At 44.3% G+C, this 23,702-nt stretch overlaps 1 protein-coding gene across 2 annotated transcripts in view; it reads left to right on the top strand.

Moving 5' to 3' along the window:
• ACSS3 (acyl-CoA synthetase short chain family member 3) overlaps nt 1–23,702 on the top strand; it is a 1,078,787-nt gene that overhangs the window by 900,970 nt on the left and 154,115 nt on the right. For both annotated transcript variants that reach the window (XM_085652976.1, XM_085652977.1), the window contains one exon: nt 14,256–14,378. In XM_085652976.1, coding sequence (XP_085509102.1) covers nt 14,256–14,378 — 123 coding nt within the window. The remainder of the gene's footprint in view (nt 1–14,255; nt 14,379–23,702) is intronic.

Raw genomic sequence — 23,702 nt, 5'->3', positions numbered from 1 at the left:
CGGTATGCACGCATCTTTACAGGCCACAGGCTCGCCTCCCAGTGGTTCATTTCAGAAAATATACTGAAATATACAGACTTATACGTTTTTATTCTGCGTTTCATCCCTTGTGCTTTCTCACAAAAGGCAGGCCGTTTAACAATACAATGGACTTATTACTATTGTACAAGAAGTGAATTTGTACATGAAGTGAATATACTGCGAATGTAACATCTGAGTATCCTGCTACTTACTTTTCTCTTTCCTTTTATGCATCAAAATAATAAGGGAATTAAAGAAACTCTAGGCCATAACTCTCCTTTTTGGTGGAAGAACTTAGCTACTCTCATTTTCAGAAAGTCTACAGAATGTCTTTGCAACCCAACATCTGTGCTGTCCTTTAGGCTTCCACCATACAGCAAAGGTTACATACTTTAAATATATCATGGGGAGAAATGTCAATCGACCTCCTGTTTTGGTGGAACCTGGAGAGCCACGATTAAAATGGAGCATATGGATTTATGCTTTAAACAACTAATTTCGAGCCATGAATGGTTTAAAATGTCATCCTGAATTGAAAAAGATTTGACTGGTTTATCATTTAGGATTTGAAGGTCAAACCATCTTTGAACGTCTTCCTGTGCGCAAGATGGTGCTCATGCATCTTAGGGTGATGATGCTTTAGTTGAATTACAAGAAGCCACCAAACGTTTTGAGATACAATTCGATACTCAACCACGTATTGTTGTGCACAGATGGACGTTTTTCGCAATGGAACAACATCCGTCAGAGTCAATAGATTTGTACATTGCTGCGCTGCAAATCGTAGCGGCACCCTGTGAATTTGAAAATCTCAAGGATGAATTTACCAGCGATAAGCTTATTACCAGATCGTTTGATAAAGAGTTCAGGAAAAAATATTAGTATTAAAAAAGCCTACTCTATTTGAAACCATTGCATTGGCAATATCAGTAGACCACACTAAATCTGCAACCAAAGAACTGTGTTCAAGCAACGCTAATATTAGTAATGTTAATGTTTGTAAACCTTCCAGCTCAAAACATGTTATGAAGCATTTTTTTTGCCAAGGATTCTACGTACTAAAGATATAGAAATATATCATACCTAGCTATATCCAGCAATTAAAGCAGTATGCAAAAATTGTTGGAAAAAAGGACATTATGGTAGAGCATGCAAATCTAACAGTAAAAATATAGTTAAAGTGATTATGAGTGAGGAAGAACATGGTCATTCACTAGGCTTAGCTGTTACAGACATTCATGGCTCTCAGGCTGAGAGTGTTTCTACAAATGACAATGATGACACATCTAATGTGATCATGATTAAATTAGTATAATGACCCTTATATTGATATGCAAATTGATGGTACACATCTAAAATTACGTTTGGTTTCAGGTTCCAAAATTACTGTCTTATCAGATATACTATATTTATCACAAATGGCCACATGGTATTAATCTTTATCCCAACGATGTACATTCTAGTGCATACGAAGACAGAAATTGAATATTATGGGGTGTTTTCGCCTCTCAAATAATTTTGAATGACAAAGTAATTGAAGGAAAAAATTATATTGAGGGAAAAGGAATAGCAATTTGGGTGACTGCACAAAGGGAAATTTAAACTTACTCTTAAGCCTGGGACTTAAGAAAAATTATTAGCTATACATGAAAATAATGCAATAATGGAAATGATAAAGAAGAGTCATTTATGCACATTGATGACCAGTCGAGCACACATATTCTTGAAACCGATACTGAAAGAATCCTAGAAAGATTTCCCAAAGTTTTTTCAAATAAGTTGGGTAAATTCTATAGAATAGCTCTTTAAATGAAATTAAGTGTGGAGAGTATTGGCTAGCAGCCCAAGATGGTGGTCGCATAAGTGACGAGCTCCGGACCTGGGTTGAGACTCCATTAAATACCCTACAATACCTGCCATCCCGGAAGCGTGACAGGGTACCAGGTTGCTGCCGATGCTGAAACAGGCACAGGAGTGCGGTGTGCGTCCGACGCGGGTGTGGCTGTAGGCGTGGAGCGCTCCTGTCAGGTCCCGGGCCTGCTGACACTGGTGAGGTCTGTGAAGCCGCGGGCTCTGCTCTTGGCCTGTGCTGCGGCTGGCCCCGTCCCCAAGCAGTGACGACCACTTGAGTGCCTCTGAAGACTGCCTGGTCGAGCGGCTCGGGAGTTAGTACTGCTGTTGAGTTGGCGCATAGGACCCGGAATATCCCGGTACAGTGCTCCCCCCCACCCCGTGGTGAGCTCTGCTGATGGAACGGGAGCGGGGGGCGCCCTGCCACGGTGGCTGAGTGCTACTACTATTATAGTAGAGGCCTGTAGCACTATCCGCTCCTGAGTGACTGCGGGCCTGTGGAGCACATCGGAGCCTGTGCCGCAGGAGAGCCGCTTACGGACCTGCAGTGTGCCCGATACCACCGCGTAAAGAGATACCAGCTGGAGTGCCCCAGGAACAGCCTGGAAGGGCGGGGGCTTGCAGTAGTGCCGGACTTGTGGACCCCCACACGGTGAGTTCTGCTGACCCCTGGAGAACCGACCGGTGTCTGCTACCGCCGGAGACTGGAAGCTGTAAAGGCCCGGCTGGTGCCTGCTGAGGCCGGTATGGTAACCACAGGAGGCTCTCCTAGACTTTTTCTACCCCCCCCCCTTCCGGGTCGTGGGGCAGAGGGCGAGCAGAGTGGTGGATTGGGCCTTACCCCCACTGCCATACCCGGAGTGACAAGAGGCGACCGGGTGTCTGGAGGCCTCGTGGCCGGACCCTGTGGGCCCCCACCCATTTGTGTTCCCGGTGATGCGGGTGGGGGCAGCACCTGCTGCTGATACCCTCTGTAACGCCCTGAACGTCTCAGGATCGTTTAACAGACACGATAAAGAGAACGCAACCACTTGTGAAGGTTTAGTTATTTTAATGAAGGCAAAAATAATACAAGGAATAAACAAAGGTTATAGTCACTGGAATCCTCCAGGCTAAGTACGTTACCAGCCCACAGCACGGATGGTCCTAGCCGTCCTCTGCATATACGCCGATCCCGGCGTATGCCAACAGAGGGCAGAAATGAAATGGCCGACAATGCCAATCGGTAGGCTGTGAGGGGCACGAAGAGTGTTGGGGAGAATCGAGGAGTCAGGGAAACACCCAGCCGGGGTCTGTACCTGAAGGGAGCAGCCGCTCAACCTCTTCCTCAGACTGCACCGGGACGCGGGGTCACCTCCTGGTGATGCGTCACCGATACCCCAATCACAAGCAAAGAAGACTGAACCGAGAGCAGCCGCTCGATCGATCCTGTGGACTTCCGAGTCTGTAACGCGGCAAACACCTCCTGGTGTGCGTTACAGCTGGCAGTCCCTGTATCTCTGGTCGGGCTGGGAGTTACGACTCCAACCAGCAAAAGCGCCACTGCGCTTTGACTCAGCCGAGTCAAAAAGCGAAGCTCAATGGTTATCCGGTAGAGCTTCCGGGTCCTTCACAGGTGACGATGGGGCAAGACACGGCCCAGGGAGTAACGACTCGACCTACCTCCGTTCTTGCCTTACTGGAGCACCACTCCGGAACACTGCTCTTCACTAAGCAGGTACGTCGGTGTAAACACAATATCCGACAGCGTTGTACCTCCCGGTTCCTCCCTTTATAGGGCGTGTTTTCCTTGAGTTATGTAACAGCTCTCCTGTTTACATAAGGGCGTGTTTTCCTTGAGTTATGTAACAGCTCTCCTGTTTACATAAGGGCGTGTTTTCCTTGGGTTATGTAACAGCTCTCCTGTTTACATAACCTCTCAACCGCTAAGCATCCTGGGAGATGTAGTCCGTTTTCGCTGGTTACCGTTTTCCTCCCCTCGCATGACAGGAATTCTTGACACCCTCTAAGCCGGCTGTGTGGACCCTACTACAGAGAGCCTTGAAGACCTACAATAGGACTGCAAATCCCTTGTGTAGGGGTGGAATCTCCATCTCCTGCTCATTCCCCTCTACGTTTACTTTGCCATTAACAATGGAGCGTATGAAAGCAAGGGTAGCTGTGGCATCAGGGAGGGCCGGATCCCAATCGCCGCCCTCTGAGGCCTCCTCCATGCACTCTCTGCTGGGTGGGAGCGGGACTCAAACCTCCCCCCCCGGACAAACTAGACATGATATTACAGGAAATAAGAGAATCTAGGTCAGCTATTGTACAACAGCTGGGTACTATCAAGGTCAAGGCCTCTGAACAGACGCTGGAATCAGTGGCACCAAAGGTGAGAGAACATGATTTGCATCTCCTAGAATTACGCCAGCAAATAGAAACCATTCAGGCCCGCGCGGACGATGAAGAAGGAAGGGCCAGACGGAACAGTCTTAGAATAATGGGCCTTCCTGAGGGATCGAATGTCCACAGCCGACAACTTTTTTGAGGATTGCCTCAAAACAAAAGTAGCTCCCACAGGTCTGTCAGAGCTCTTTATGGTGGAACGAGCCCATCGGGTTCCCACTAGAAAACCCATTCCTGGTGCAAATCCTCGACTGATTCTTGCCAAGATACTAAACTTTAGGAATCGAGATTACCTGCTTAGTAATCGAGATTACCTGCTGCAAGCGGCCTGTGACAACGGCCCGCTACAGTTAAACACCGCAAAAGTTTCCATCTTCCCAGACTATACCTTAACAGTCCAGCGCAAACGCTCCTCATTACTGGAAGTCAAATCTCGTATCTGCGCAGCAGGCCTTGTGTTTGCTCTCCTATTCCCAGCCAAGTTAAAAATCATTCATAACCAGCGTTCCTTCTTTTTTGACACGCAAAATTTCCCGGAAACCCTGGACACTGACCGCCATGAGCGATCACAACATAAACCACAGAGACCATCACGCAGTCGCAGAAAGGGACTAACTACACAAAGCACCATGGCTAGTGCCCCATCTTCCCAAGTGGTGTTGGAGGGCAGGCAGGAGGCTCTCCAATCGGCGTCTGCTTTGACGTCTGTCCGTCCACCTATTAGCTCCAGTCCCTTGGAGGAGGCAACATCGGACTTGGACACGGGGGGGAAGTATTGCATTGTTTCCCTCAGTTCGTAAATGTAATGTAAATTGATACTTGTATAGCGCACTACTCACCCGCAAGGGTCTCAAGGCGCTTGTACGAATACCGCTGTGGAACCCATCCTGGCTTTCCCTGTGAGGTGTCCACTCCTGGGCACCCCCAAGGTGGAGGCCAGGCATCCTTAGCGTTGTGGGGGCCGTTGTGAAGATTAAGCAAGCTATTGCCCAGAGTTGCAGAGTGGGACTCCATGATTGGAATGGCACCGAGGCGAGAATTATCAGGTCCGTGGAATTTTTTGAGCCCAAGACCCGCCGAGGCGGGGAATTGAACCCTGGTCCCGGGCTAGACCTCTGCATCAGGGTCTGCCGCTCCAATCATTGAGCCACACTTCTCCACTACGTACACAGCTAAGTAATGACCCGTTGGGCTGAGAATTTCTTGTGCTGGCTAGGGAGTTCCACTAATTTAATTTAATATTACAATGGTCCTGGGGATGTATAGATCCAGTAAGTGGGGTCGCGACCTGCTTCCCATAAAGTACTTTGCTATTGTGATATAAGCCTAGGGATACGGTAGCAAGTCACGTTATAATCCCTTGTGACCTGGCTCGTCTTGGGCTGCACCACCTACCGCATATAGCCTACACTTCCTCCACATTAGTAGCCTACCCCACAAGCGAAAGCACTTGTTAATATACAGTTCACTATGTTGCCGTTTAACTTTCAGTTTGGTCGACCAAAGTTCACTTGTTTGAGTATTGGGATAACGTTTATTTGTTCAACTTCCTAGTGGTCTGGTCGCGTGTATTTTGGGAGGAGGGGTTGGGGGGTCATGGGGCCGCTGGTAACCATGTTTTATGATAAATGGCATCTGTGATTATTCCATACAATATTGTCACTTGGAACGTATGGGGTATGGGCTCGATCCACAAACGGAACATGATATTGGCCCAATTACACTGAAGCCGTGCTCAAATAATATACCTGCAGGAAATGCACTTAATGCCCTCCGAAGCCCATTAATTACATAGAAGATGAAAGGGTCAATTGTACTCGATTGCTTATTCCGCTTTTTCACGCGGGGCAGCAGTTTGGGTATGCGCCGGAGTTCCATTCTCTCTGATCGATAGTAAAATTGATGACCAAGGCAGATATGTGTTATTACAGGACACGCTAATTGGGAGGCGGGTGGTACTGGGGTCTGTATATGCACCTAACACTGATCAAGCAGCTTTTTTGTCCCGCCTATCAAACGCCTTTTCATAATGGAGGCAATATCCATGGCTATTGGGTGGGGATTTTAATGCGGTCCTCGATGTGGAGCTGGATTGTTCTAACCCTCCACTACCGGGTACTGTAACGATAAAGCAGGCTAAGATCCTGCATCGATGGGTGGAGGATTGGAACCTAGTCAATGTATGGCGACTCCAGCACAAAAACATGCAAGAATATTCCTTTTTTTCATACCCCCATGGCCTACACACTCACCTAGATCGATTCCTCTGCACTCCAGACCTACTCCCATCTGTATCGCATACACTTATTTGGGTACGACCATCTCAGATCATAACCCGCTTGAATTAATAATTAATTGGGGCTGGATTCCCTTCCCGATCCCGACATGACACTTACAGCCTTCATTATTAGAGGACACAATGTTCAGAAACACTATCGCTACGTCAATCACCTCCTACTTTGCTGATAACAAGGGTACAGCCGCAACAAGATCCATCATAGCGTGAAAGGCCTTTAAGGTGATGATTCGGGGCGTCTCGATGGGGGCAGTGGTAGGTGCCAGACGTGTGATCATTCGCAATGTTACGTAATTGGAAGCAACATTGCAATCGCTAGAAGTGGCAGTCCAGGCCGAAGCAAGAGCAGAAAAGAAACTTCAAGAGGATAGAGTGAAATATGCAGAATTGCTGGAGCGCCTGAGGCTAATTGACCTGAATGCATATACTTTGAGCTCACATGCATCAGAAGCTGACTGGTCCAGTACATTGCTGGCTCGTATAATAAGGCCACAACCTTCCCCTACACCCATACTGGCAGTACATACTAGGGATCAGACATTGGTTACCACACAGGTGGAGATCAATGGGGCGTTCCAGGGTTATTATACGCAGCTTTACGAGGCTACCCCCAGCTCTCATCGGAGTCTACTGATGAATTTCTTGCATCCATTTCACTTCCTTTTGCCCCTCGTGCAATTGTTGAAGACTTGGCAGCCTCGCTTACTTCAGCTGAGATTCGCAGAGCTATAAAGGAACTCGCAAATAATAAAACTCCGGGCTCGGATGGGCTCCCTATCGAGTTTTACTCCACATTCGCGTCACGGTTGGTCCCCCAGCTACTGCAGTTGTATGACACATCACTAGAGGAGGGAATTCTACCACCCACAACTAGGGAGGCGATATTGACTTCCTTATTAAAACCTGACAAACCTCCTACAGATCTCTCCTCCTTTAGGCCCCTTTCTATTCTCAAGACAGAGTACAACATCCTCAGTAAAATGTTAGCGTCACGTCTACTTCCCCTTCTTCCTGGGCTGATTCACAATGACCAATGTGGCTTTATACCCCGGCGAAGTACCTCCCTGAATATTCGTCACTTCTTTGTTTTAATGCACGCGGCTCAGGATCACTTTCCACATGCAGGCTGTCTTTTAGATATCCGGCAGGCTTTCGATACTCACAGCTGGTCCTATATGCTTGCAACACTTAATAGGTTTGGGATACTGCCCAACTTTTGTCGATGGGTGTAGTTACTCTACACCAGGCCAACAGCGTGAGCAAAAACGGGTTCCAACATCTCCCCTGCAGATCATATCTTTCGTGGGACACGCCAAGGCTGCCCCCTCTCACCACTACTATTTGTATTGGCGATGAAGCCCCTTGCCCAACACATAAGCCAAGCAATGATGGCATATGGCATACCTATAGGCCTGGCAATCCACTCAGTATCTCATAATGCGGATGACATATCGTTATATTTTAAAGACATGCAATTAGACTTACATCGCATAGCTACTCTACTGGCTCAATTCGGGGACATATCGGGTCTACACCCGAATGCCTCAAAATCTATTGCCTACTGCTTTTACAGTAATTGCAATCTGTCTTTTTTATGGTTCTGCCCGGCTCAGCTTAAGGTGGATCCTGGTCACATTTAATTCCCTAGGTATCCAAATATACAATCAACTCCCTAAAATCGCAGGTGGCTTTTTGGACTAACCTGCCGTTGACTACGGCGGGCCGGCTAGCAGTAGCCAAGATGGTCATGTTGCCTAGGTTCCTGTATCACTTTGTGAACCTCCCAGTGGTGATTCAAGCATGGATCTTCAAACACTTAGACTCTTTACTGACAAATTTGATATGGGTGTCGGGGCGTCATAGGATAGGCCTCACTAAGTTGCAGTTGCCTAGGTCTAAAGGTGAAATGTGGGCCCCAGACTTCAAAGCATATTGTGTAGCTGGACAATTGCAGTGGCTGGCTTATTGGCTAGCAGGCCATAGTTTGTTTGAAATTGGCTATACAACTGCACAGCTACGGCCCGGAACACTACAATCACTACTTTGTCTTCAATCCAAGAAAATATAGGATGCCCCCTTGCGTCTCCAGATGGTGCTCCACTACTGGAAGCTAGCGCTGAAGCATGCCAATGAACCAACCACATACGCCCCATATATTCTCCTCTGTGGCTTGCCAACCCAGCGGGGGATTCTATCGGCCAATAGGTTGGAGCCTTGGAAGGAGGCTAGAGCTTTGACGGTAGGCTCCATGTTCACAGACGAAATCCTAATGCCCCACGCTGAGTTTGCGCGAACACATACAGTACCTGCCACACTGTTTTTGACCCATGTCACAATAACACATTTTTTACGCCGACATTGGCTAGTGGAGCAAAGAGACCCCCCCCCCCCACATTTCAACTATTACAAGCACTACAGATATTGGGTCACGGAAGCCACTTGGTCGGATGGTTACACTGGGGATTGAGGGAACATTTAGAGATCCCACTGGTCTCTCTTGGGCAGAAGTAGGAGATGGATATAGCTAGGGCGCACACGGACAAGGAATGGGCGGTGGTTCTAGACTAACCGAAACAAGTCTCTCGTAATGTCCGATTTAAATTCATGCAGCTCTTCATATAGTATAGGGCATACTTAACGCTACATATGATGCAGGAAATGTACCCTTCTGCTTCCTCAGACTGTCCTCATTGTCATTTGCCTGATACCGGTCTCATTCATCTGTTTTGGGCATGTCCCTCCTTACAAGGGTATTGGAGTGAAGTTACTGCAGGCTTATCACAATTATCCGAACACTCTTGGCCCACTATCGAAGAATGCTTCATGGGCCTATCCCTGCTCCCAAAAAAAGCAGTGGTATTTCGCCGCTTTACAGCTCTTTCTCTAATATTGGCCAAAAGATTGCTCACGCAGCGCTGGAAATCCCACTCAGTGCCAAGGAAGGGAGCATGGGGGGAGGAAGTCAGTCGTTGGGCCACAGCAGAAAGAGAGGCGCTACTGCGGGAGGAATACAGGGGACTTAGAAAAAAAAACACTCTAAGTGGAATGGACCCACCTATTGGAACAATTTAAAGCATATATTACAGCTGATTAAAGGGAGTTTACACTATGGCCCACCCTAACACACCTGACCACAATACTTAGAATGATTCACAGCAGATTCTGTACCTTTGAACTACTGGCCAGTTATCCTTCCCTTTCTCCCCCCTTTCCTCTTCTCTTCCCCATCATCCTAAATATATATCACACACATCTTGTTTCCCGGACCACGTAAGCAAGCTTTTGTTTATTTCAAAGGGGGGAGGGGGCTGGTGTTGAGCACGTTGCTCATAAATTACATCATCTGTAGTGCATATATAATGATATGGCTAGCAGCAATATGTCTATACAGAAACCATGCTTATTTTAGGGGATATGAATGTATGAACTGTAAAAATGTGGCTAATATGCTACTCGTGTGAATGAATATTATTGGTTCAAAGAATGCAGACGATCTGCTATATGTAAGCACAGCATTAAAATTGATAAATTATGTTTAAAAATAGATAATTGGATAGTATTACAGTTAAAAGGATTAAATCATTTCTAGGATTGTGTTACACCAAGTTTATGCAAGGATTAGCACCGTTAAGAGAAATATTTGAAAAAGTTGCTTGATACAATTGGTTGACTTCTCAGCAAGATATCTTTCAAAAGGGTCATTAGTACCATTTCTTCTGCTCCTGCTCTGCAAAGGGTTTGTACTGATCTTAAAACGTGTCTCTCTGTTGATGCCCCTGAAAAAGGGTTAGGAGCTATTCTTAGCCACATCAATGGGCAAAAAGAAATTACACTAGGATTTGCATTATGGGTATTGAGTAAACATGACAAACCATATTCAGTAATTGAAAAGAATTATTAGTCTTTACCTGGGAAATGGATAATTTTTGATCTTTCATTTGGGGAAAGGAATTTGTTTTACATACTGATCATCAACCATTAATCAATATTATGAATGGCACAGCTGTGAACAGATCCACAGCTAGAATTGCGAGACTATATTAACAAGCATTTGCAATACAATCGGTCTCGCCTTTGGGACCTTATATTTATTTAGCGATGCAGCACATTAACCTGGGTGCTGAAACATCTACTGTTCTTAAACGTGTAGGGAAAGTAAGCACCAAACTGTGGAACACACCAGGTATGGGAACACATGGAGAGAAAGACTACCTATCAGCGGTATATTGTATTGTCCAAAGCTCTGTTTTCAATATAAAATCAGCCCCTTCATTGGTCATATCACTGAAAATACAAGATGTGAAAAAAATATTATTGTCTACGGGTGCTCGTTGAATACAAGTTTCTATGGCCTGGAATCTGGGGAATGCTAAAGTGATTCTGGTATTTTACTGACCTCTGCTGGTCGTTTTTTATCAAGAGGGTTAAATAGAAGCAGTTGAACAGAATACAAGTCCCTAAGCAAAGGCAGAAGCAGACAAGTCCTAGGGCTGATCTCCAGATCCCACAAAGTACATACAACAGATCTTCCAGACAGCGCAAGTGCTGTCTAGGCTCGACCTAAAAATGGCTTGAACATAGAGGCTTTTTAGCACTTCCCTCATCTATAGTAGAAGATTCTATTAAGGGCACAAATGCTGTGGTGTATTTTAATTGTCAGCTATCAACAAAGACATTGAGATCAAAATTGTAATTTGTCTTACAAGTGATAAACATTACAAGAGCAAAATACCACAACTAATATCTGTTTAGGTATCTAGTCAACCATGGTACAAACTGCCAATTTACTTCTTAGGGACATTTAGGGTACTTCCTAAACAGTGTAATTATGTTACACCCTTAGTAGACTACTTCATTAAATGGATTGAGTTGAAATGTGTCCCAGATCTCAATATTGATGCTGTGATAACATTTTCATACAAAGAATTCATCAGAGCATGCTTACCTAAAAAAGTTGTTTCCGATAACGTAGTACAGTTCACATCTGATAAGATAACCACTTTGTTAAGTAGCCCTGGTATAACACATACAAAAACTTTGCTATCTTATCCACTATCTATTGCCTTAGCTAAGACTACTTTTTGGCGCATAACTGATTATGTGCAATGGTCTCTTGTGTGTAAAAAATGTTTTACTCTCAATTTCTTCTGTGTGGTGGTCTTGCAGAAATACAAAACACAGTGTCACAGGTTACTTACTTACATTTTTTTCTTTTGAGAAGTCGACCTGTGAATTCTAGCCTATGCCTCATTTGGTTTATAGATATAACACAAAAGAACATGACATTAAAGGTATTGCAGAGAAGGTTGCTTAAAACATTAAACAAGCTCATGCACATTGTAAAGAAGCTTATTATAAGCATTGTTCAAATGATTTCAAATAATTCAAATTTGGAGGTTTAGTTTGATTCAAACGTCGTAGATTGAGACCCCAGGGAACTTCAAGATTCAATACCACTAGTGTAGTAGAAGAAGTTATGGAATGTGGTGCTAAAGTTGGTGGTAATTTGTGGCATACCAGCAAGAATGCACATGCATGTATTCATGCACCAATCTGAACTGATCCGCAAGATTATTTGAACAACACAAGCATTCATGACAATAGTAAAAAAAAAAGATAATGTGCCACATCATTCTGGATGAAAGATTATATTTGTTAACATTCATGTTTCCAGTTATTACTTGCCACCCATATGGGTGTTCTTCTGAGAAGATTCTACAGTTCTCTAAATTATATTAGTATAACCTATGTTATGTTTTCCATGGGTTTTCCTAGTTTTGTCATTGTCTAGGTCTATGTTCTTGGATAATTTATCAAGTACATTTATTCTTTAACGTTAGGATTATTAAGTTATGTTCTAGAATGACTTGTTCAAACATTCGTGTTTATTGTCTCAAAGAAAGGGAGTATGTCGTATTCCCCCTTTAGGCATTATGGCCCGAGTTGATCATAATGGTTTATGCTGACAGTGTGAACCCACTCTCCGTATACCGCGAGTGGTTTGCACTGTTGTTAATGGCAGTTACTGCGTTAGACTCAAAAAGGTTTGGAAGGTACCCTAGTACTTGGAAAAGGGATGGGTATAGATACTAAAACAAACACAAAGTTCCCTTCTCCTTCTATTCTGAAAACATAACTATAACTTAGTTATAGTAAGGCCATACACTGGGATATATATACTGATAAGACAAATTTTACCACTTTGCTAAATTTACAGACAAATATATATAAAATCACACATAGAATAATCAATTTCTAATCAAACATATGAATTCAAAGGAATGTATTATCAATATTTTATTCAAAAGATCATGTTCTATACAATTGATATTGACAGAGTTAAAAACACATTTAAAATCATATATTTATCATATTTTTAAATAAAAGGAAAACAATATGTGCAAAAAATACATGGAGAACAACTGTCAACAGTTACTGCGTTAGCACATCAAACACGGAAGGTACATGGATTATTTATAATTTATAACAATGAAAACGCCATTTTCTCTTTAAAATACCTTAAATCGTTCATGCTGTCATCGTTTGTGACCTTACAATACTTGCAGCAAAGAGTATGAATACTAGTTCAGCCCTTCAACTCTCTGAAGTTAACTAATTAAGTAGTAATAACTGGGGAATAGTAGCGCGATCTTTGAAAGACTAAGAAACTTTAAAACTGAGTTTAACTGGACCCCATTTCACGAGATGGACAACCTAACACAAGTACAGCTTTCCACTTCTCCCCATATGAGGCGTGTCAACTTGACGCTTACTATAGTCTACCTAGTAACACCTTCTGTATGTGTTATGTTTTAGGTAGGGTTGTTGCCATCTGCTATAGTTTGTGATTCATCTTCTATGTGGCGGGGAGGGGTATGGCCTAGCAGCTACAGCTGTTGACTGGAACCCTGGGACCCAGGTACGAATCCTGGCCTTGGCACTTGACTATCAACATTATGTGATTCTGGTCAAATCACTTAATTTCCCTGTGCCTAAAAATTGTGAAATGTCATGTGTGAATTGTATTTGTGTAATGCCCTCTTGATGCATACTATCTTGTAAACTGGCTCGCATATCCCCTTGTTTGATGAATTTCTTATTTTGAATTTGCACACTCATAGAAGTTGATGGGAGGGTGTGAATAATGTAAAAGGTCAACAAGGTGAATTCAGTTGTCAGGGGAAGGCGTGTGCGCTCGCTGTTTAAAGTAAATAGGAAGTACTCTGTATTTTGAATCAGGCGGTCATTGTCACTTTTAGTGGGTCAGCTGCATACATACAATTTCACCCGAACCTCGAGACCACAAATGACCGTTTCCAGGCACAGCATCAACAGATAAACAACGAAACAGAACACCCGCAAGAAGAACCGCTATTTTGGGCACTTGCAATATTTACAAGTAATGTGTAAGCCACTATCCTGGGTTTAAACTGTGAGAAGGTGTTTATAGCAGTCGATGTATTACCGAACGCTGCCATGGGCCAGGTGAATGAGTAATTTACCCCCGATAGTCCATAGATGCAGGCCTGGGCCAGTTGAATGAGTGGCATACTCCGATAGGCTATAGATGCAGGCCATGGGCCAGTTGAATGAGTGGCATACTCCGGTAGTCTATAGATGCAGGCCATGGGGCAGTTGAATGAGCGGCATACTCCGGTAGTCTAAGCATGCACGCTGACCGTTTTACTTCTCTTTTTAGGGATATTACGACACCATGGATGCTGGTTACGTCGATGAGAATGGCTACTTGTATGTCCTTTCTCGAGTTGACGACGTGATCAATGTTGCAGGTCACAGGATTTCCGCAGGAGCCATAGAGGAGGTAAGCACGTGAATGTCAAACACAGAAGATGCCGGCAAAAGCAGTAACTTAGTTCAAATGGCATAAACATATTCTGGCGGCGTTTTTGCCAAGCCTTGCTTAAGTACTCATTTAATAGCTTATACATTATAATAACAAAATTGTCATTGTAAAACCTAATGTATCGGCTGACCGTCAGGTGGACAACAAAGTCACATAATAAAAAAAAAACATTTGATCAGCTCCTTAGTCCACAGTAGTTTCGACTATTTCTTACGGACCCTGCATGCTCATTGTGTCCACAAAAAGTGGAGTAAGGAGGAGAGGAGAGAGAGGAAGGGCTGGGGCAGGGAGGGTTGGAATCAGACTGGGAATGGAGGGTTGTCGTAGGTTAAGAATAAGGTTTTTAGTGATTTTGTGAAGCGCGCTGAAGAGCGCCATTGTAACCTTACTCGGGTGAACAATAATCTAAAAGTTGCTGCTACAAGGTCATTTATTGTAACTTCGTGGCAGTATAGGAGAATACACTTTTGCCTGGAACTTGATCTATTTTTTTAAAACCTATATTCTTATTGCATGCTGCATGTATGTTTAAACACTGCTGACTAGTAAATTGATCAACATATATTTGAATTGGGATGGGATTCCTCGCAGGAGGCTATTATGCACGGTGAAAAGGTGAGAACTGAAACTCAAAAACCGGTCTGCTCACAAATGCCTGCTAGTTCCCAGCACAGCATGCCTTCCATCACCTTGTACAGATGACAGTGGCCTCGGGTGAGAGGAATAGTCCCGCATAGTACATAACAACTGTGCTGTCTAGTGGCCCCATGCCACCTTCAACAAATATCTTAAACTCCCTAGTACCCAAAACAGCTTAAACGCATAGGCGCTGGAAATAGGGGTGCGGGAGGTGCTGGAGAAACCCCAAAATAATCCTACTGGAGTTCAGAAGCTAAAAGATTTTGTTATAGCTTTGTCACGTTTTCAATGAATTCAAAGAAAGAGGTCAAATGAATGTCAGGCTATGCCTTCTGGAAAATTGCTGCTAATTCTTTTAACATAGAGATTTGTGTTCACTTTTCTTTCTCTGACTCCAAAGTTAGAGGATTTTGTAATGTGAACTATTTGGCAATCTTGCTGGTGTACAGGGAGTGTGAAAGGAAGTGCTGTAGAATGTCAGGTTTTTCTTTTCAACACACAATAAAAGGTAAGTACTTGTTAATGAACTATACAAATATTTAATAATATACCAGCATTTAAGAAAAACAACGCACATTTTTTTGTGATGAAAGCAAATATTTTAACAAATCAACGTATTTGACTTGGTGATGCGCGAATGATAACTATTTGCTGAAACCTGGTTTGCACACATTGTTTGTATGCTGTATAGTTCTACCAGTAAAACTGCAGATCATAGCACATTTTTTGGCCATTTCAATGGGAAGTATCCTGTCGGTAAATGAAAGCGTCCTACCACGCCATACTTTAAATATATATGTGCAACAGTGTGCTCCAAAATGCACCGAGGCTACATACCACACCCATATCTCTGTCCTGCTGAATGGGTGTGGCTCATTTGCTGTACTTGTTCTTTGTGAAACACTTCGATTTTTCACAATCGCTATGACTTCAGTGATGTAACATTGATGGCACCACCCCCACTCTGAAAATTGTACCAGCACCATTGCTTAAAGGGCCAAGCAATAATCGGGTTGAACTCTGACCTCTCTCGTTTTTTCTCGTCTCCACTTGAGGATACCTCTTAACAAACAATTTAATCTCACTGTCACAAATACACCAGTATCAGCATCTAAACTACCACTGTACCTTAATGTCCGAAATTAGCACTGACCCCAAACAGGTGCTCAGTTTTCGATCATGCACAACCTCTGCGCCTGCCCAGAAACTTGGATGGGGGTGGTCTGCATGTAGCACTTCAGCTCTGATTCTTCGAGTTTCAAGGCTCTTTCTCAATAGAAGGAGAGGGAGCCATGGCCGAGCCCAAGGCAATGCGAAGTTCTTCCAATGGCTGTGTCTTGAGCACTGTGGAGGAGGCAACTGAGAACGGCGCCTGATGAATTTCTCCCACTATATTTAGTAGAACAATGTGAGGATTCGAATGGGATCGATGCACATCTACAGACTGACATCTGAGTATTCACAAACTTCTGGTTAGCATGTTCCAGTCCCAGTCAGGATGTTTATTGTGGTATGATGGGAGCTGGGGACTTAAAGACTTTTAAAAGTTGTATAGTACTGAGACAGCCTACCATGGGACAGCCTTTGATCAGCTATTTGAGAGATCTGTAAGTTCAAGTAGTCTCATATATATTGTATTCGGCAGAATCAATTGTTTCAGATAGTTTGTTCTCAGACACTAGTTGTATATACACTCCACCGTGCCTTGGAAATGGTTGTTTCTTTTTCTAGTCCCTCTTTCTTACCCTTGTTTGAAAGGTTCCTACTGTTCTCAGGTCTGTGGCACTTTCATACCAGCCTGTCAGGGAACACTTAAAATGCATGTTGCAAGTGGGACAGTATAAATCATGATCATTGTTTCTCACTGTGAGATGATTTACTTTTTTTTATATAGATTTTTTGTGCAAATTCATTTTGAGAATGCAGAAATTCTATGCCATGGTATACTTTGGAACAAATGTGATTCATTTGAGAATCATGAGAATTAGACCTGGATGATTATCTTGATGATCGTTTTGCAGACATCCAAAGTTGGGACAAAACGTTTGCAAGCAAAACAGGGGATCCAGATTTTCATTTGGATATCGGGATTTCAGTCAAAGATTGGCAGCCCAAAACAAAGCCTATGGCGTTAATGGCTTCAGAAACTTGTAGGAGGTGTAATTTGATTTAGAGTTTGGCGGACAAACGTGATCGATATCCCGCCTGCCTTATTACTTCCAATCATAGTTTTCTTCCCCACAGGCTTTACCTGGTGAGGGATGTATCCCTCCTGAGAAAGTTATACCACATCAGCATCAAAACGTATTTACATTTTCTGAAATTAAAGGGTTTTCTACTATGTTTATTAGTTTAGAGATCCAAATTTCCTCCCAAATAGGTTTACCAGCAACAGCTTGGTCTAATTTCCCTGTCTTATGCCCGAAGAAGAAGCTGTCTTCTGATACATGTTCATATGAAATAGTTGCATTACTTACATCATATAGGTGCCCTGTAGTGGCCTGAAGAAATACAACACTTCTTTTCCTGGAAGTTCTGCTTTTTTGCTTAGTATCCATAGCTTCAAGCATTGCCTTTTTTTGTACAATGTAAACATCTCGTTGAGGTTGGCCTTTCTGGTGGACTAGGTATATATAGGGCCCTAGCTGGTTGATCATTTGCAACCAGCAAAGGGAAATTTAGAGACAAAATGCACTCCGCAGAGAAAACATTTGGAGGCGGTTGCTTCTTCTCCAAGTGGGCAAGCAGAAGTTAACTCCTTCTCTCCTGACGACTTGCATGGATTGGTGGGCAGGGAAGTGGCACCTGCCTTACAAGCAAAAAAGAAAAGAAGAATTGGATTATTTGCAGTGATTTAATGGGAAAAGGGAGGCAAAGACAGACTGGCCAGCCTAGCCTGGAGGTGGAGTTCGCAGGGGCTTACCGATTTACTTGTCGGTATATTTCTGAAATGAGACTATGGTAGTTACAACACTTTGAAAGTGCAGCTGCAACACTCCTCCTCGTCTTCAGAGATAAACTGTTCTCGCTGTCTCTAGCACTAGGCACCCATGCAGTACAGCACACGCATAACGATTAGAGCAGCCTGTCAATCAAAGCATGGTATTTTAGGCTCATGTGTTTTTCAACAAGCAATGACCCATTTCCTAAACTATTTGTGTCATTTGTCACAGGGCTGTAGACGTGAAACGCTCCCAGGTGTTCTTCTTAATGTAGCACTGAATAAAATAGTGTAATTGTGCTCAGTCTATTTAACCCATGCCGTCTATGACAATGACGTTGAGTGTAAGATTTCAGAACCTATGCCTAGTATACAAGAAAAAGCAACAATTTAGCACCACCGTTCCCCTCTCTTACCCCGGTATTATTTTGTTTGAGAGCGTGTATTACAGGGAACACTCCTCGACTAAGCCAGACGCACGTAAACAGGAAACATAAATGATGTGAGCACAATGTTAGTCACATTAGCTACTAAATGAAAACAAGAATTGACAAAGTCAGTGGGTCTGGCTTGCATTTTGAGCACTAACATATTAAAATTAAAAGTTCAAACAGCAGAGCACAGCACATTTAAAAGTTCAAACTGACTGACAAGCAGTCAGTAAACAGTTTATTTTCAAGCGAAGAGCTGTAGGTATGGCACAGTCTTGATCATAGGTGGATCATTAAACAAATTGTTGACAGGTAGGCGAAGCAAAATGGCAGCAGTGTATCGTCGTTATACAACTTTTTTAAGGCTCAAGCACAAAATTCAGCAATATGTGAAATCAGCAAGACGGTCGTCATCATAATCTTTGCAATGAATTCAAAATACTACTCCATTCCAACTAAGGTCATAGGAGTAGAAAGTGCCCAGATAGTCACTAGTGCAAGCGAGTAAGGCCAAAAACCTCGGTGTGTTTGGACGAGTAGGGGCCAAAGTCCCAAGCCCCCGGGGAGTGTAATAATCTTCCTTTACAATCCCATTCAGCGTGGCTCCCGCCTGCTGTTTAATAATCCACCTATGATCAAGATTGTGCCATACCTACTGCTCTTCGTTTGAAAATAAACGGTTTACTGACTGCTTGTCAGTCAGTTTGAACTTTTAAATGTGCTGTGCACTGCTGTTTGAACTTCTACATTTTATGTGCTTGGAGGATCTTTCACCTTGTACTAAGTAATATTGTGGGTGGCACAATATTTGCATTGAGCACGCCGCATAACATATTGAGTGTTTACATTTGCAAACTTAACAGAGGTGCTGGCTGCGCTGTTCGAAACCACTGCCACCCTTTCTATATAACATATTAAAATTAGCCTGCTGCAATGAAAAAGCAAAACAAAAACGATTGTTTTCTGCATACAAAGCATCTGTAGGAATTAAAATGATGATTCTGTGTACTTTTGAGATGTAAAATAGTCTCTCGCATTTCAGTGTAAGCACTTTATAGAGGGCACAACAATACACAAACTCCTCTGGACCGAGGCAGAGCTCACTATGTGTATTTTAGATACTTGGTAACAATAGGTCTGTTAGGCCAGCCCTCACAAGCAGCCAAATTCTACCCTTGGAGAAAGAAATGTGTATTTATTACAATTGTACAATATTTATAGTAGACAATCCTATATTGTATTTGACACTATGGGCTTATATTGTTAGTGTAGTAGGCTAGCCCGGTATATAGTGCCCACCTATGGTGGGGCACTGTGCACTGAGTCCAGAAAACCCTTAGTGATAGTGTTTAGGTCCGTGAGAACCAGAGCTGTCTAGGGGTAGCTGTTGAGAGCAGCTGAGCGTTAGTCAGGAGGGTGTAAAGCTGGTGCATCTACCGCTATAGTCAGCCAATAAGCTTTTGACATAAGAAAGGACCTCACCAGGTGAGTATAAAAATACTTTGTATTTATTAACACATACTAGACACTAACTTAGGAGGTCTCTTAACCAGAGATAACAACTACACACAAGAAATTCTTCAGAAACAGGTAGGTAGCATAAGAAAACACATAGGGCCCTATTGGGGGCCAAACCATATACTAAAATTGTGGAATGTGAGGTAAGTACAAAAACGGGACTAATACCCAAGGATGGAGTACCTATGGGGAATCTCAGAACCACCCAAGGTGAGTAGCCAGGGACCCCAAGGCACCCGGGTGCAGAGTGGTTACAGCAGGTCAAACTTCTATAGGATAACAGAGGGTAAGTTGCTGTTGGATTTTTTACAATTCTAGGACCCTTCCCAAAGGACCCTGAAGGAACCACTTGGATCAAGGAAGATTGGAGAGCCATCCCACCTGTGGATACGCCGGGAACCAGGATACCTTTAGTAGGGAGCCCAGTTGCATAGGGATGAAGTGGTGTCAGAATGCCCGTAGGTAACTATGGAGGTCCGTGGAAGATCAGCAGCTACAGAGTGTCTCATGGACCAGGCCGGTGGAACTAGGACATGGAATCCAGACTAGAGGAACCTGAAAGCAGAGGGGACAGAGTCCAACCAACCCAGAGGTGACCAAGAGGCACCGGCACAGGCGCACAATACCAGCCCTTGTTGGAGGTTCCTGCCATAGCACTGTGAGGTTGAAGCAACAGTTGTGGAGACCAGGCGATGATGCAGGAGCACAAGAGCTGTCCATGAACTGTCCTATGCTGGTCAACAAGCCTTCGCAAACACAAACAAGGATTTGTGGAAGAAGATGATGTGTTGCAGACCAGCCAGGCCTGTAGGTCTAAACCAGCTGGGGAAAGTCAGAGCCGGCCCTCAGTATGCAGGAGTGTCAGCAGGAATCAATGGAGCCTCCTCAAGGACCCTCTGTGAGCAGGCACCGAGAGTCGCAGGTAAGTGTCAACAGCACACAGGAGATAAAGGACCACAATTCAGAGGATGCAGGCAGGACATTGTTCTTAAAGCAGTGCAGTGCTGGAGGCTGGTCCTTCTTGGAGCGTCAAGATCTTTCATGGAGAGAGCCAATAAGCCTTGGCAATAGCAAACAGACACGGTGCATAGGGAAGCGGTTCACGTCGGCTGGAGAGGGATCACAGTCACCGAAGTTGCAGGGAAGACTGGTCAGGCTTCTGGAGAACCAATAAACCACCACCTGTGTTGCAGAACCGGGTGATGTCCGTGGGATAACAGAATCAGCAAATCGGTCGTCAACGTAGCGGTACCTGCGGATACATGGAAGTGACTCTTCACTCCAAGGGAGATTCCTTCTGGCTTGGATGCCGGCTGAGTCCTTTGTGAGTTGGAGGATACACAGCCATGGAGTTGCAGAACTTGAAGATGCACAGGGACGAAGATGCAGCAGGAATCTTCCCACTAAATGCAGTCTTGCCGTAGATCCTGACTTGAAGAACAGCAGAGTTAAAGTGCCCACCAGTAGAAGAGTTTTTGAATAGTCTTCAGACGACAGGCAGTCGAATCTTGAAGTTGTTGTTCAGACGAATCTAAGGACCCTCCCTCAGGGGAGCCCTTATGTAACCCTAAAAAGGGGAATGACCTCTTCTGCGGTGACCCACCAATGCAGTTTGGTGGTGCTCATAAGCGTCCCCACCCAACCTAATTCTAAAGGAGAGGTGGTCACACCTCTCCTTTGCAGGAAATCCTTTGTTTAGCCTTCCCTGCCAGAGTTAAGCTCATCAGTAGGGGGGGCAGACACAGTCTAGTGTCAGCAGCAGCATGGGCTGTCAGGCGTACCCTGTAAGGCTACACAGGTAGGTATGAAGGGGTCTTATAAGAACCCCCTAGTACATTGCATCCTGCAACTAACACTTGAATCAGTGTAGTTGCATGATTCCAACACGATGGATACCAAACATAATGGCTGTCTCACACTTACAATGCCTCAGAGAATGAAATCCGGGGTTTGTAGGGGTACCCCTGCTCGTGCAGGAGTAACCATATACTTAGAAGCAAGCACCTTGCCCTTGCCCTGAAAGGTTAGGGGTGACTTATAGGTTTAAAGTGCAGTGACCGGGATGTAAGCGAGACCTTATATCCAAATTGAAAGGTGCATGCACCATTTCATGCAGACTGCTATGGCAGCTCTGCAGGCACAGTTAGCATGGGCTCCCATGGGTGACATAGTACATGCTGCAGCCCATTGGTGTACCAATGCCCTGGGCACCTCAGTACCTTATACTAGGGACTTACAGTGGTTCCCCAGTATGCCAATTGTGGGGTTTACAAAGTACTTACCATGGAATTTAAAAGAGAGAGCACTGCCACTGGGGTCCAGGATAGAAGGATCCCAGTAAACTACAATCAGAACACACCGATACCAGGCAAAAAGTGTGGATATCTTTGCCGGAAAGATCCTACTTTCCTACAGTTAGCAGTAAATATCCATGTTTAATCATGTTTATGTATCAAAGGTTTAGGCGTGAATAGTCATCATCAATTTTTGAGGTCATATTTCATTTTTGTGTATTTGTACACAGTTTGACACCTTCTTCTCTGTCTGACTATATTTTCCTAGCAGTGGTGGTGCGTCCATTGGGGGCGTTGCCCCACCGACCGTCACCAACTTCCTTAAGTAAATCAATTAAAAACAAAGTCTTGTGATTGACGCCCAATTCGAAGCAAGCGGAAGGCCGAGGGGGTGGGGCTGCGGCAGCTTGAGTGACAGACTCAGCGCGGCACCACTGGTGCGCATGTCCGTTTTTGGGCTGGTCATTTTCATGACCAGCCCGAACATGCGCAGCACACCACCTTCCCGCAGAGCGACTGGCGAGGGAGGGACCCAAGGGTGCTTCATACAGCAGCCCCCGGGTCTCTTAATGGGCGGTGACTCACCCTGCTCTTAGCCAATCCTGGCGCTGCAAGCAGCTGCAGAATTGACTTAAACACTGCTAGCCTGAGCAGTCATGGGGCGGGACCGAGCCTGAGGGAGGTGAGGTCATAACTTGCTCGGAGCACGCAGGAGTCGACTGGAGAGGAGGAGCGGAGCCTGAGGAAAACATAAACTCATCATTCTCGGGCCGTGAGTGTGTTTAAGGTAATATTTTATTGATAAAAAGTATTAGAAATGTCATGTGCACAAATCGTTGATCACTTGTGAACACAACACGCCGAACAGAAGTTGATATACAGAATTCTTTCACTTTCACACAGAGTGCTGCATTAGTTTCATACCACAACATAAAAACAATGCAGCGCGCTGTGTGAAAGTGAAAGAATTCTGTATGCTGACTGCATTTTATAGAGATATGCCCGCGTGATTGTTCGGCTCAATTATGCACGGTCCTGTTTGGAATATCCTTGGAAAAGATGAGCGGTTTGAAATCACTCTAGATATAAGGGCCGAGACAGCCTCTGGTGCAAATGTCGACATTTTAGTACATCGCTGGACAATATGCTGGTCGTTTTGGAAAATCTTTACTCAAGACATGCATTGCACAGGCCTTGTGAATGGGGCACGTTTTGAACAGTCCGTGTTGATCCGGTTACCGTGCTCAGTTTTCCGCATTATGCGCTCAGTGTTTCACACACCATTTGGTGAAATGTTTGAACTGATCATCTTAAAACGTGTGCTTTCGTTGCAGTGACCTTAGCTGCGCACCCGGGATGCCACGACGTACCCATAACTGGGTACGCTGACTCAGACCAGGACAGTGTGCCCAGTTACAGTGAATGCACCATTCAAAGTGCAGGCCTGCACTATGAGCTG

The sequence above is a fragment of the Triturus cristatus genome, chromosome 4_1 (genome assembly GCF_964204655.1).
Source record: "Triturus cristatus chromosome 4_1, aTriCri1.1, whole genome shotgun sequence".
NCBI lineage: Eukaryota > Metazoa > Chordata > Amphibia > Caudata > Salamandridae > Triturus > Triturus cristatus.
Note: the sequence above shows the minus strand (reverse complement) of the source record. Positions and strands in the feature narration are given on the sequence as shown.